Source organism: Pinus tabuliformis, chromosome 9 (genome assembly GCF_031772625.1).
Source record: "Pinus tabuliformis cultivar Carrire ecotype Pingquan chromosome 9, CPIR1, whole genome shotgun sequence".
Classification (NCBI taxonomy): domain Eukaryota; kingdom Viridiplantae; phylum Streptophyta; class Pinopsida; order Pinales; family Pinaceae; genus Pinus; species Pinus tabuliformis.
Window position 1 is genome coordinate 355818541 of NC_142307.1, and position 13869 is coordinate 355832409.

At 38.5% G+C, this 13869-nt stretch overlaps 1 protein-coding gene across 1 annotated transcript; it reads right to left on the minus strand.

The window, feature by feature from the left end:
* Nucleotides 1–10974: 10974 nt before the first annotated feature.
* Nucleotides 10975–13650, minus strand: LOC149148668 (uncharacterized). The gene has a single exon (XM_089439504.1). The coding sequence runs from the start codon at nucleotides 13486–13488 to the stop codon at nucleotides 11482–11484; it is 2007 nt and encodes a 668-aa protein (XP_089295630.1). The 5' UTR covers nucleotides 13489–13650; the 3' UTR covers nucleotides 10975–11481.
* Nucleotides 13651–13869: the final 219 nt, after the last annotated feature.

The window sequence follows — 13869 nt, forward strand, 5'->3', positions numbered from 1 at the left end:
GCTCCTCCTCCTCTACCTCTCTCTCCCTCCTCCTCCTCATGGGAATCATTTGAGTTACAAAGACTCAAAGAGAAATTAGAATCCATACCTGGCACCTACAAATTGACACATTGAGACTCTCATGTTGAGCAATGGACAAAACTCCAAATCCACGCCACAAAACTGGTAAATCTCCTCCTCTTGGGCAATGACAAACACCTCCTCTCTCCACAGGGACAAATCGCAAAGGTTAGAGTGCAAAATGAGTGGAAAAATCGTCCTTTTCCTATAACTTATATGCGGCCCGACACCTCACTCGAGAATTTTTGGATAAACTCCTGATGTTATCCCGAGTTTTACCATTAAATCCTAAGTCGTTCATTTTTTAAAAAATCGTGAAAAACTCCATCGATAACATCGGCAACATCGGCGAGTTGAAAAAATTGCGTTCTCCCAATGTTATTGCGATTTTTCCACAAAGGTGCAGATACAATTTGAGTAGGAGGTGGTTCAGACCCGAACAACTTATATCTTCTACCAGCGCATTTGAACTTAATAATTGCTTCTAATGATTTGTGGAGTACGTTCACAATGGTTGTAGCCATTGTATTCCCAAAACAACGTCTACTCCTCCCAAGGGTACTGTGTAGAAACTAGACTCCAATTCATAATCGCTTAATTGTAATTTAGCCTTGTGACATTTGCCAACTCCATCTATTTTTTGTTGTCTGCCACCATGACTCTTATATCTGTTGTTGGGTACACAAATAGGTTTAGTTTCCTTGCAACATTTACATCTATAAAATTATGAGTGCTTCCTATGTCTACTAACACAGTGACGTCTTCTTTTTTATATGCCCTCTTAATTTTAGGGTTTGTGGTTGTGCTATTCTTGTGATTGCAACAAGAGAAATTTTAGGCATGGCTTCTCTTCTTCTGGTTTTGTGCTTGGGGCTTTGATTCCCTTGTTAGTCTCTTCATCTGAATCACTACTAGCTAAGTCTTCCTCCTATTCTACTTCACAAGTGTAGAGTTTCTATGTGTTGCATTTATGACCTGGTGCATATTTGTCTCCACATGTCCAGCATTTGCCTTCCTTCTTCTTCTCTGGATTTGGGTAACAATTACTTTCTTCTTGTAATTGGGGTGGTATATACTTGTTAGATTTCTCTGAGAAATTTTTACTTGATTTTTCTTTCAAATATTTGCTTGGTTTCTCGAAACCTGTGAATGATGTCTTATTGAATCTATTTTTTTGTTCAATAAGCCTTGCCACATGTCTAGCATCTTCAATAGTGTTTGGCTTGCATAGTTTCAATTCAGCATGAATATAGTCTTTTATTCCACATATATACATTTTATGTAATTGTTCTTCAGTGAGTCCTCTTTGTCATGTAGCCAATACTTCTCATTCGTGGGTATAGTCCTTGAGATGTACAAATTTGTTGTATACATCATCTTCTTCTTCATCGTAGAATCTTTTTAGCAAGGCATCCACAAAATTCTTCCAATGAAAAGAATGGACGTCACATTTACCAGACCACCATAGGAACCAATCATATGCTTCTCCTTCCAAATTGTTAGATGTTATCATGATTTTCTCACGTTCACCTAGTGGTGGGTTTGATTCGAAAATGCCTTCTATTTTATTGACCCAAAAAATAGTGTCGCTACGATCTTTACCATCATACTTGGGTAGCTCCTTTTTAATTCATTGATAGTCCTTCCCTGGAATTTTTGTATGGTACTGATTGCCTATAAGTGTATTTGCAGAATCTCATGATTTGGGGGATCTTCGCTATTTTGAGATTTGGGACTTTGTATTGGCTCTTGAGCGTTTAAGGGATTTAAAAAAAATGAATTCACCTTTCCTACTAGCTAGTCCATTCTTTCCTCTTGTTCCTTAAGCCTAAGAGTTGCTTCATGTTTGTCTTCCTCTCTCAATTTTAAGAAGGCTCGCCAACAATAATCAAAATCTCTGTTTTCTTGGTTCTGCATTCCTTGCAACATTTTTTCAATATTGTTTATTTTATTGATATCTGCTGCTAATTGCTTCTGAGTTTGAATTATCTCCTTATGTCCTTCTCCCAACTTTGCTTGTCATTTTTCAACATTGTGGAGACAATGACGTACTCTACCAAGCTCTGCTTGGTATTTATTTACTTCAGCTTGTAGCTCATCGTTAATCCCCATTTTGAATCTACTAGAAGGAATGTAAAGGATTAATCAAGGGATCATATAAGGAGCTCTTAGAAGAGTAGAAGCTCACTATTTTCAAGGACAATGTCTAACACAACAAAGAGTGAGAACAAATTGGAAGGAGCATCAAACTACAGATCTTGGAAGAAGAGAACTGACCTCATTCTTGAAAAGAACAAGGTCTTGGATTTAGTCAAAAGAAAGGTGAAGAAACCTACAGAAGAATCAAGTGATGCAAACAAGGTAAAGTATAGAGAGTCGGAGATATTGGCTATGACGCTAATGGTAGAAAGCATAAAGGACAATCTTGTCCCATACATTTCCAATATAGACCATGCTCAAGAAATGTATGAAGCATTGTCAAAATTATTCACTATCAAAAATATTGGTCAAGTAGCAAGTTTGAAGAATGAGTTAAGGACTACAAAGATGACAAAGGATGATACTATGGCTTCCTTCTTTGTAAGGATATCTAGAATTAGAGATGAACTTCAAGCCATAGATGAAATTGTACCGGAAAAGGAGCTAGTAATCACTGCACTATTGGGATTACCACCTACTTGGAGTTCTTTTGCTTCAGGTCTCAATAGTTGGAAAGAAGCTCCTACCTTTGAACAATTGTGGAATGCTTGCACCCAAGAAGAAATGAGAATTTCTTTAGTATCCAACAACGAAGAAGAGAAGGTTTCAAATGCATACTCCGCTTCTCACAAGAAAGGACACTCCAAGAAGTCAAGAGGGCCAAGAAGGAAGGTTGATATGTCCAAGATAGAATGCTACCAATGCCACAAGATGGGTCACTATAAAAGTGACTGTCCTAACAATCCGAAGAACAAGAAAAGAAGCAGAGATCAAGCCAATGTTGTGAAAAAAGGATCTCCAAAGAAGACTAAGCCCGAAGAACTGGATATAAGGGACTTACACTACTAAGTCCTTTGATCTAAGCTTTAGTTATTTCATTTTGATTTCTAGTTTTTAGGTTTAATATATTTTGGAAAAACATTTTTTTTATTTGTTCTTAAGGTTATAGGTATCCCTCAAGCTTGGAGGGAGCCCTCATCAACCTCCAAAGATAAGTATCCTATTACCATTTTCATTTTTAGTTTTCCTTACTTATCTAGTTTTGTTTGCATTAAATACTAATCACATTTCTACTCTTATTTTCCTTGTTTAGGAAAACTTGTTGAAGACTCAAGGAAGAAGGCCTCACAAAACAAAGCATTGGAATTACAAGGTTTGTTAAGAAACAAGAGGTATGTTTTGAATTACAAGTTTTTTGCTCTCTCCATATTCATTTTTGATAAACTATTACTAACACCATTATGTCTAGCTTTCTTGAATCTTAAAGATTCTTGATTGGGTGATACATCATTAGATAAATCTACCCTCCACATATCTTTGATTATTCTTGTAGAACCCTAGAAAGGTTCGTTGTGAAAACCCTAACTTAAGGGTATGTTGATGATTATGTGTAAAACCTAGCCTACTTAGGGTTATTGATGAAGTGCACAAGAAAATGTTTGATGCTTTGATGATGTCATGTTTGGGATTTTTGTATGGGTATGGAAAAGTTAGGGCTGAATGGTAATGTCAGAAGTCCCGAAACTTTGAAGTATTGATAATTTGTTTGCTATGTTTTGTATTGAAACCCTAGATCATTAGGGTTTGGTGGGATATATAAGAAAGACCCTTGTAATATCTTAGAAATGAAATCCTTGGCATGTGTGTGTTTGTCCGATCAAACCCTAGTCTGATCAAAGTTTGTTATATGTCTAACTCTTATTGATATTTGTGTAAATTGGGTTTGACTAACACATGTTATGATATGCTTGTATATGATGATGAAGTCCTAGATATATGTGTTGACCTAATTGTTGATGGTCATGAGTCCTAGGGTTTGGAACTGTGTTGCACGGGTACCCGCACCCGGGGGTGGGGTTCTCGAACCCGCACCGGGTTCCCGCACCCAAGTCCCGGAAACGGGTACGGGTTCTTCTCAGACGCACCCAGAAGAACCGGGTTCTTCTGTGAAGAACCGGGTTCTTCAAAAAAAAAATTTGGGTTCTTAGCCTTTGACGGGTTCTTGGGTTCTTGGGTTCTTCGGGTGCTTGGGTTCTTGGGTTCTTCGGGTTCTTCAAGTTGGGTTCTTCGGGGTTCTTTGGGTTCTTCGGGGTTCTTCGGGTTCTTCATTAAAAAACTAATGGGTTCTTCATAAAAAAAAAAAAAAAAAAAAAATTATTGAAACAATGAAATTTAAAAAATAATTTAAAACACCCTAAATCTTAAAGGCAAATATCATTGTTTAAAACATAAGTGAAACGCTATACGCATTGTTCTTGGCGGCATAGCAGTTGGCAGCTTCAGCTTGGACCGTGGGCAGCTTGCTCAGCGTGGACCGTGGGCAGCTTCCGGCAGCAGTGGGCAGTGGAGCGTTGCAGTGAGTGCGTATTTACTATTTAGTAATGTCTGATTCATTTGTTTAATGTGAGAGTTTGGTCTCCGTCTGTTTAATGTTACAGTGCGATTCTTTATTAAACACTGTGTATTTTTACAGTATAACATCATTAAAGGAATATTGGTGGAAACCTGGTATGTTACAGGAGTTCCCTCGTATCTCTGAATGATCTCGGGGATTTTGTCATCGTAGCCACGACACCTTTTAGTTGGACCAAAGTGAAGAAATTCCTTATACTAGATTAACTTACCATTCAAACTACTTAGTTATTGGAGACTACAGTTAAACCTATAAAAGCTCAGGATAAATGTCAGACTAATACGGTTTTAAAAATTAAAATTTATGAAAGCTGAAGCATAAATCATTGAAGTCATTGAAACTAGTATTACGGTTACCAGAGGGTTTCACCGATAGAGTGAGAGTACAGGGTTTTCTTGAAGACAATAAAAAATTCAAATTGATCTTAAGAGGGTTTTCCGCGTGTTTCCATCGTAAAATTTGCAGATCTGCCAGTGTTTCCTTTGCAGGGTGGAAAGAGGCTACTTGGGTGACCTATTTCCCTTTAGCCGTGAGTCTAGGGGCTTGCTTGTAGTAGCTGGTGTGACGGGATTTATTAGGCCTGCAATCACTTAAATATTTGCTACAGATTCTGAAAGAGACCAGTCACCAGACAAATTTGCTTTGAAATTCTAATTAAAATTCAACTCATATTTGAGAGAATAGGTGTGAGATTTCAGCTTATTTACCTCCTAATTGTAAGCAGATTTTAGGACTGATATTTCTGTTTTGCAGAGGTAGTTAGCATTGAGTCAAAATGTATATCATTAGGTCTTCTTGAAGACAATAAAAATATATAACATTGAGTCTCTTGTAAAACATTGAGAAGTATTAGACTAAGACATTAATGCATTAGCATAAATAAGGATTAAGCATAATTTCTTATGTTTTGTATGCGTATTGGTATTGCAGAATTGGTAACCTTTCATAATCATCACTCGATTAGAAAATGTGGCAAGTAGCTTCTATATCTACTGGTAAACCAAGGTTGGTTTAGTATATCTAGCTAGGTATATGTCCTCGTGTGCAAGACAGCACACCGTTGAGACTCGAAACATCACGTTGTAAAACGAGACTAGCATTAATGCTCTTGCAATCTTGCAAAGATTCCTGAATCATCAATATTTCTAAACGCCTTTTTTCCTCTTTAGCTAGAGACACATCCTCCTTGTAGACTCTGCACTGAATTAAGACAACAGATATTCCATATTTCGTGACAGTGAGTGTAAGGAAAAGGGTCACAGAAACATGGATAGTTTCCAAGGGCGTGCTAGAGAATCACAGGAGAGCTCGAGGGAAGCATGTCAATGTTGAATGTTCAATGATGTGCAATGTTTAAATGATTATCATTAAAGTTTTCTTGTTTAAAGTTGAAAAAATATACAAATTGTCAAATTCAAATTTCACATATATTATTAATTATAAATTATAATTTATAAATTTATAAAATATAATTATTAAAATTTAATATTATTATATTACCCGACGAACCCACGCACCCTGTTTCCAAAAATGCCGTCCCCGTCCCCGTCCCCGTCCCCGCCACCCACGTTTCCTGGCAACATAGGTTTGGAACTAAGCCCTAGTCGAAGTTTGATTCTCTAAGATGATAGTATTTGTGAATTTTAGGGTTTTGTAGCTAAACCTTGGTAGAAGTCCAAATCTCTAATATATGATGACAATGTGACAATTTGAGATTTGTGTAAGATTGTTGAAATATGAATTTAAGTTATGATTGTTGGGAATAAGTAAAATCTAGGGTTTACAACAAATCCTAGTAGAAGCTAGTCATGTTGATACTTTGAGTTGAGTTGTGATTGGTTTTGCTTGTTGAATCTCATCTAGGGTTTGTATGAAATCCTAGTAGGAAGTCTAACATATGAATTCTGAAAGTTGTTAGATACATTGCAAATCTATATTTGTTTGAATTGTTTCTAGGGTTTGAAATATGTTGTAATAGGGTATGTCATACCTCTAGAAGAAACATTGAAACCCTAGATGTAATAGAAGTTGTTATGAAAATGCTCAAAGTCTTGATGAGGTAGTCTAGGGTTTAAGACAAAAACCCTAGCAAGAAGTTGAAGTGTATGTGTCTCTTGTTTATAATTAGGTTTGGGTATCTGATGTATAACGTTGAATGCTTCCATGATTCTGATATGGTTAACTTCATGCTTCTATAGTTTTTGGTTGTACTTGACTCTAATTGTGCAGGTACATAATCTTCAAAGATGGTGAAGATGTTCGTAAAATAAGTTGATATGATAAGCATGATGTGAATGATGATGATCATGATAACTCTGATGAGAAGGATGGAAGCCATGAAAGATTCTCCGATGTCATAGAAAAGAAGTTGAGCCCCCTAAGTTGAGAGGGAGCCTAGATGAAAGTTGATCTCCCTAGGTTAAGAGGGAGCTTGGGTATATTCCTTGTATAGGAATGATTATATCCTCCCTAATTAAGAGGGAGTGATGGATATGGTTCTCTACTTCATGTGTCATGCACTAGACCAGGACTAACAGTCGTAAGTTTTAGTGAAGGCCATGAGTGAGAGAAGAAATTGAAGAATGAATTTTGAAGGACTACTGAGATAAAAAGAGTCGGATCTATGTGTAGAATATGTTGCTGCATGAAAAGTAGGAGAAGAAGCTATATGGTTGAGGAATCTTCTATCAAGATTCATTTGGAAAGCTCTAAGTCATACTGTGAAAAGTTGAGAAGCAACATCAAGTTGTTTGAAAGACCCCAGAGGTTTGTATTCATTTATGTACATTTGAAAGTTTGTTACTAATTGGAGTTGTGTTTGTATAGGTAAATCTCTCAAAGGTTTGATAGCATGTTTTTACATGCTTAGGGTTGTCGATGAGCTTGATTGGGAGAGATTTGCTGCCAATTTGTTTGATCGGGGAGAATTTGTTACCGATTGGAATAATCGAGAAATTGAGGCTTTGTTTAAGACATTGCCTGGGAGAACATTTGGTCGGCACTATGTGTTGATGTCTAGTTCCCGAAGTAGGGAGGGTGGCGTTGGTCGTAGAGCTCTGACCTCAGATACGCACCTAGATCCCTGGGTTGATGGTTCATAAGTAAGCCTGATGGTACCTAGAGAGGCTGAAAGCTTTAGTCCATCTTAGTCCCACCTGGATAGATTGCCCTGGTCAAGAATCTAGTCCATGGCATTGTGGTGCCTAAAATTCTTCATGGTTCATGTGTTCTGAGATCTTCCTTGTACTTGTACTGATGAATACCTCCCTAGTTAAGAGGGAGTGTTGAAATTTGTAACTAGGTTCGGTCTTCATAAATGTATTTGAGATGTACTTATCAAAAGAATGAAGATATTATTATTTCTATGACTTATTAAAGCATGGGTTTCATGCTTGGGTCATCATGGTTTAGGTCAAAATCCCCATTCAGGACTTCTAGGATTTATTCTGAGTCATTAGAGTCATTGTACATTAAAAGAGACCCTTCTTGGGCTTTCGAATCACGTAAAAAGAATTATTTTTTAGTCAAAAATAAATTTAGTCTCTTCCACACCAAGTTGGCCTCAAGACAAGTAATTCGACCTGCCTAGAAGGCTATAAATACAAGGCAGTTTGAATTCATTTAGAGAATCTCACTCTCTCACACATAGTTCGATTTCTGAAGCTGGACGTTGGAAAAGCGCGAAGTTGGTAAAGGGCTAGAAAAGGAGTTGGAAAAAAGTGCGAGTTTTGGAAGGAGATAGAAGACCTCAAGTCGAAATTTTGGGACCACTCTCACTCAATTTTGAGGTGTATCAAGGGAGATTGAAGTTTTCCTAGTTTGGTCAAAACTGCTGCTGCTACCGCTGCTGGGTCGAAGCTGTTGTTGATGCTGTTAGGTCAAAGTTTCTTTTGAAGGGTTGTCATCTGCAAGAAGGATTGAGGGCTGACTTCATGTGGAGGAAGTTTTTGTCTAGGTCTAGAGTCTTGGATTATCTCAAGAAACTATTAAGGAAGAATTCAAATTGTTGACTCGGTTTTCCCTTGGATAGGGGTTTTGTTCTGTTTGTCCACCTACATCTGTGTCCTTGTGTCATTGTTTTGGTAATTGCTTGATGAACTAGAAAATAAAAGAACATAACAATAAAGAATCACAAGTAACTATCTATATAAGAAAATTTTCTGCCTTTCTGATTTTCTAACAGTTGTGTTACATAACTAAGTTCAAAAGAAAATGGTCACAATAACACAATATGATATTACCAATGAATAATTGGTGCATTTATTACAATGGAGTTTACCTCCTTATATATCATTGTTCACTAAGCAAGTCATTTCCACTTATTGCAATGGTTATCTTTTCATCCAAGAGATCTAAGATCATGTCTTTTAGAGTTTAAGAAGACATGCTAGTGATCCCTAGGTCTTCAGACTTGTGCAAACTTCATGGCTCTCAAACTACTAAAGTCAGAAGAGCAAAAACATTGTCTTTCAAAGGTATGGGACTCGATAAAGCTTCCCATTCTGATACCATATTACAAAATGAGCTAGATCACTAAATGATGAGGAAAGCCTAAATAAGGTTGAGTCAAATAACTAAGTTCAAAAGAAAATGGTCGCAAAAACACAAATATGATATTATCAATGAATAACTAGTGCATTTAACACAATGGAGTTTACCTCCTTATATATCATTGTTCACTGAGCAAATCATTTCCACTTATGAACATGGCTTGGACCATTTTACACAAAAAGTAAACACGAACAGAACCTAAAGTCATAAAGTGACTTTATTACAAATGTAAGCCTTATATGCTAACATATATGTAAGCCTTAGTCTTATTTCCCACCAAAACTAGAAATCATGGTGAGCTCTGGCAAATCTGCAAGCCAAAATCCAAATTCAAACTTATCTTTTACTCTCTCAATAGCCCAACAATCCAAACATGTAGTATGCAATTCCAAATAGTAAATTGCAGTCTACTTTCACAGAATAAATGCAAGCCATCTCCCTGACTGTCTTTTCAATGCAGGTTATTGCCTCACATGTAAGCCATTACACCAACTGTAAAAGTTGCCCTCATCAAATGCCTACAGCTGATGACCATAAATGCAAGCCATAAAAGGAATATAGTGGGCTGCTCTCATCATGCAATCGCAATTCTGCCATTATATGTATAACAATAGCCCACAACTGTACTTAAAAATTAAAATTGATGTTCTATAGCAAGTAAACAGGTAGCACTCTTTCCTGAGTTCCTCAGATCAGAGACCCAAACAGAGCACAATATTAGCTAAAAGTTAAAACACACCAATAAATGATGAGAAGAGCGAGGAAAGACGTAAATGAGGGTATATAATATATATATTCTACTTCATACTTTCCTCGGCAACATGCAACCAGACGAGTGAACAACACCCAATATGAACCCTGCTGTCATAGAGCCACTGTGATAAACACCCACAATCGGACTCAGTTGACATGGAATCTGGTGTCTATGTAGACACAAACCCCTTGTTGTATGAATATGATCTCTTTTTTACTAACTTGAAATACCACTTTAGTGACTTGTACATCTATAGTTAGATTCTTTCTTTACATAATAGCTTGAGCTGTAAATATTAGTAGGTGGTCATGCTCAATCCAGTTGCACTAAAGGACAAAGATGACTCGAATAGCAACACATAGTCCTCAATTTTGTGGTGTAATGTGGGTAGAGTTTACTCATGCAGAGTAATACTGCTTTGCATTCTTTTGCATTTCCTTGGGTAGAGTTTACTCATGCAGAGCAATACTGCTTTGCATTCTTTTGCATTTCCTTGGGTAGAGTTTACTCATGCAGAGCAATACTGCTTTGCATTTTTTTTCATTTCCTTCTTAAGTACGTAGCCAATCTTCTAGGAGAGAAGGCTTACTGTGTTTGTTTCATTTCAGTGAACATACATTTGTTTATGATGTCTTATTCTCCAAGTTGGTGGTTATAAAAGTAATTATAGAAATTATTTTGTTTGTCATGATAGGGTTTAAAAGGATGAGACATATAAGTTTCTTGAACATACAAAGGCTTCATTCAATTTTGCTTATGAAATCTAATGTTATATCAATACATTTATCGAAGGTTTGAATGGTTATTTCAGTTTAGCGAGCCGATAATTAATAACTGAACTATGCGTAATCCATAACTTCCATGTGCTTGGAAGGTACATAAGCTTATGACAGACTAAGATGAAAATTTATCTACGTAATATGACGCAAGTTCGAGAATCAAATCAGTTAGACAAAAGACCACTCACTTCAATTTACAAACATGCCAAGGCAACCTGTAGAAAGATAGAATCTTTTATTTCAATTCCTCCACTACACCCTCCAATTGAGGGAATTCCAACTCAATGTACATAACATATTTGCCAGCCGAGTATAAGAATACTCTAGCAAATCTGTAACATGTGTCTTTTCAACATCAGATCCCCATGGCGAGAACCTGCTGGAAAAGAAAGCTGCCCTCAATTGGCATTCTGATTATAACCAATTTGCGCGTATGACCTAGAGCACGAAAGCAATGCTCTATCTTTTCAGAAGAAAAGAATATGTCAACAAATTATACTCATACAATCTATAAAAGGCATTTTGAACATCCAAGAACAGAGTACAGTGAAATTATAAAATCATTTTCAACATCCAAAAACAATCCTCCAAATAACCTGGCCCGGTCTGTAAGGATCAATATGATACCGATGACGAAAGTCCTGACCTGTAAGGGCCTGTTTGTGGCTGAAAGTCATTTTGCAAAAATTGTTCTCTGGACATCAAAGGGGATCCGTACCCTTCTTTTAGGTACTACAATGCCACTCTAAATATTCATCAAACTCTTGACTGCTGCACTCCATCAAACCACTGGCACTGACTTCCTGCTCGTATCTGCAGATGTAATTCAAACCAACAAGAAGCTCCGTGATAGTGGACTCTGTCTTTAACTGATCTGCATAATAAAGTGTTTGCAGCAGGAGAACATTGGTCCGGGAAACAACCTGCTGTTGTTCAAAATTGTGCTCAGACTGCCACTTAAGCATGTTGTGTGCCAGTGGGGCCAGCCATCCCAATATTCTTTCTAAAGCATCTTTCCAATCAGCTGCAAGAGGTGCATCATAGACTGTGGATGCTAAATTCTTTGCATAAGACTTGAGCCTGGACCTCAGCGCCACTCTCACGCTCGTCGGCAACATCTGATAAAGATCATCTCTGGCATCATGACCAATCAAATGGGGGGAGCGTACCAGCTTCTCAATAAGGATAATCACATTGGCATAATGTAAAGCAAGAGCAGAACCTCCAAGAGTAGACGGCGGTGCATGAATTAGCTTCTTACATTTAGAACCAAACTGTGCCCTTGTATTTGGAGATTTCTTATAGATAGGACCAGAGTGCAGATACCTTATAGGTCCACTTGCAGGCAGGCCTTCAGTTTGAGAAACAGGCCCTCTGTGTCCTGATGTCGATGTCGATGCCGATGTCGTCGTTGTATCGCAATATCTCGATTCTATGTTACAAGGCTTCGAGGTTACAGCGCCTTCGACATACAAACTCCGACGCTTCGGTGGATGATGGGCATTTAAATTCAAGCATTCCTTGAACAACCTGCCAGGACTCGAACCCCGGCCGCCAAACACACTAATTTGAGCTTCCCGGCTGCCAGAAACACTAGCTTGAGCTTCCCCGTTAGGTCCTGAACCGAGATCTTTGTGCTGAAAACCTTTCCTAGAACCTGTCCTACTTAGGATCGGACCCGATCTACGCCCCCAATTCGCTTCCGCGGGAGACATCTCTAGAGGACCAGAGGCAAATCGAATTTCCCTGGTGGTACAATGACCCATTCCCTCTCTCGACATCGACATGGGACTCCGTCCATGGTGCTCGAGAGGGCCAGACATGAACGGATACCGATTCCCCACATCATCATCATCGTCATCTTCATCGTCATCATCATCATCATAGAATTGCGGGGGAAGACTAACTGAGTTCGAAGCTAGAGCCTGAGAACCGAAAACAGAGCAAATTCTGCAATAAATTGTACATACCGTTCTTGCGAGGAGACCAACAACCTTCTCGTAAGTAGTATTCCAGAGCGAAACGTCCCGCAGATGCTTAATCTCCTGCCTCTGCCACACAATTTTGCGCTGATAATACGCACCTCCAACACCACAATCCCTCTGCCCATTACAATTATTATTACCACCACCCCCATTACTGCAATTTCCATTACTCTGCCTGTGAAGATTCATCTGCAATTTTCTTGCAGACTGTTCAAGGTCCGTGAGAACCTCCAATTCCTGGTAAAGATTCGCCGTGGCAGCAATATATCTTTCCATCTTTTTTATTTTCTTGTCCATGTCCTTAATCAAGAACTCCAAAGCCCTAGCATCGATGTTACCTCTCAGCAAATCGTTATAGACGTGTTCGAAGCCCTGCAAGGCAGGCTCCTGGCACTTCTTGCCGAGCCTGGAAACGGCCGTGGCCACGTGGTTGAGATCCTCCAGCTTCTCGGCGCAGGCGAGGCCCAGTAAATAGTTATCGTCATCGGAGACCAGATACGTGATTGCTTCTGATTTGAGGACCTCGGTTCGAAGCCTGTGGACTTCTTGGTCGCCAAGTGACTGCCAGAGCTGCACGGCCTTTGACATTGCGTTGGCGACCTCGAAGGACAGGATGCCGATTCTGGGTTTTTCCGTTTTGTGGTCCTTTTTCCCTTTGGGCTCCAAGCTGAGAGCAGTCTTTATGTTGGTGGTGACATTGTTGCCCATTCTTTGAATCCAGGAGGAGTCTTCGAGCTCGAAAACCATTACTTCCCTGCCCTGCCTCGCCTCCGCTGGGCTTCCAATTGTGCGTTTGCCTGTCTGTGTGTCGGCCAAAACTGGGAATGTCGATATAATTCCAACTTCACGCGGCTCAGAGGCCGTTATGTTAAAGTTTCTTCGTATGGATAGATTTCCCTTTGGGCTCTGGGGAGTCGTGTACCTTTGTGTGTGTTTTATTTTCCCCATTTTTAAATTAATTATGGGTTTTGTGACCGATAGGCTGTGCCCAATATTTACCACAAATGGATTTATTTATTTATTTATTTTGATCTCTTTATTAAACACATATATCGGGTAACGTGGAGATTTTGATAATCAATATGATAAATGCATTTTCCATAATTTAATTTATTAATATTACATTTA

What these genes read in the sequence shown, in the direction of transcription:
- LOC149148668 (XM_089439504.1), bottom strand. Translation starts at nt 13,488, where the DNA reads ATGGTTTTCGAGCTCGAAGACTCCTCCTGGATTCAAAGAATGGGCAAC.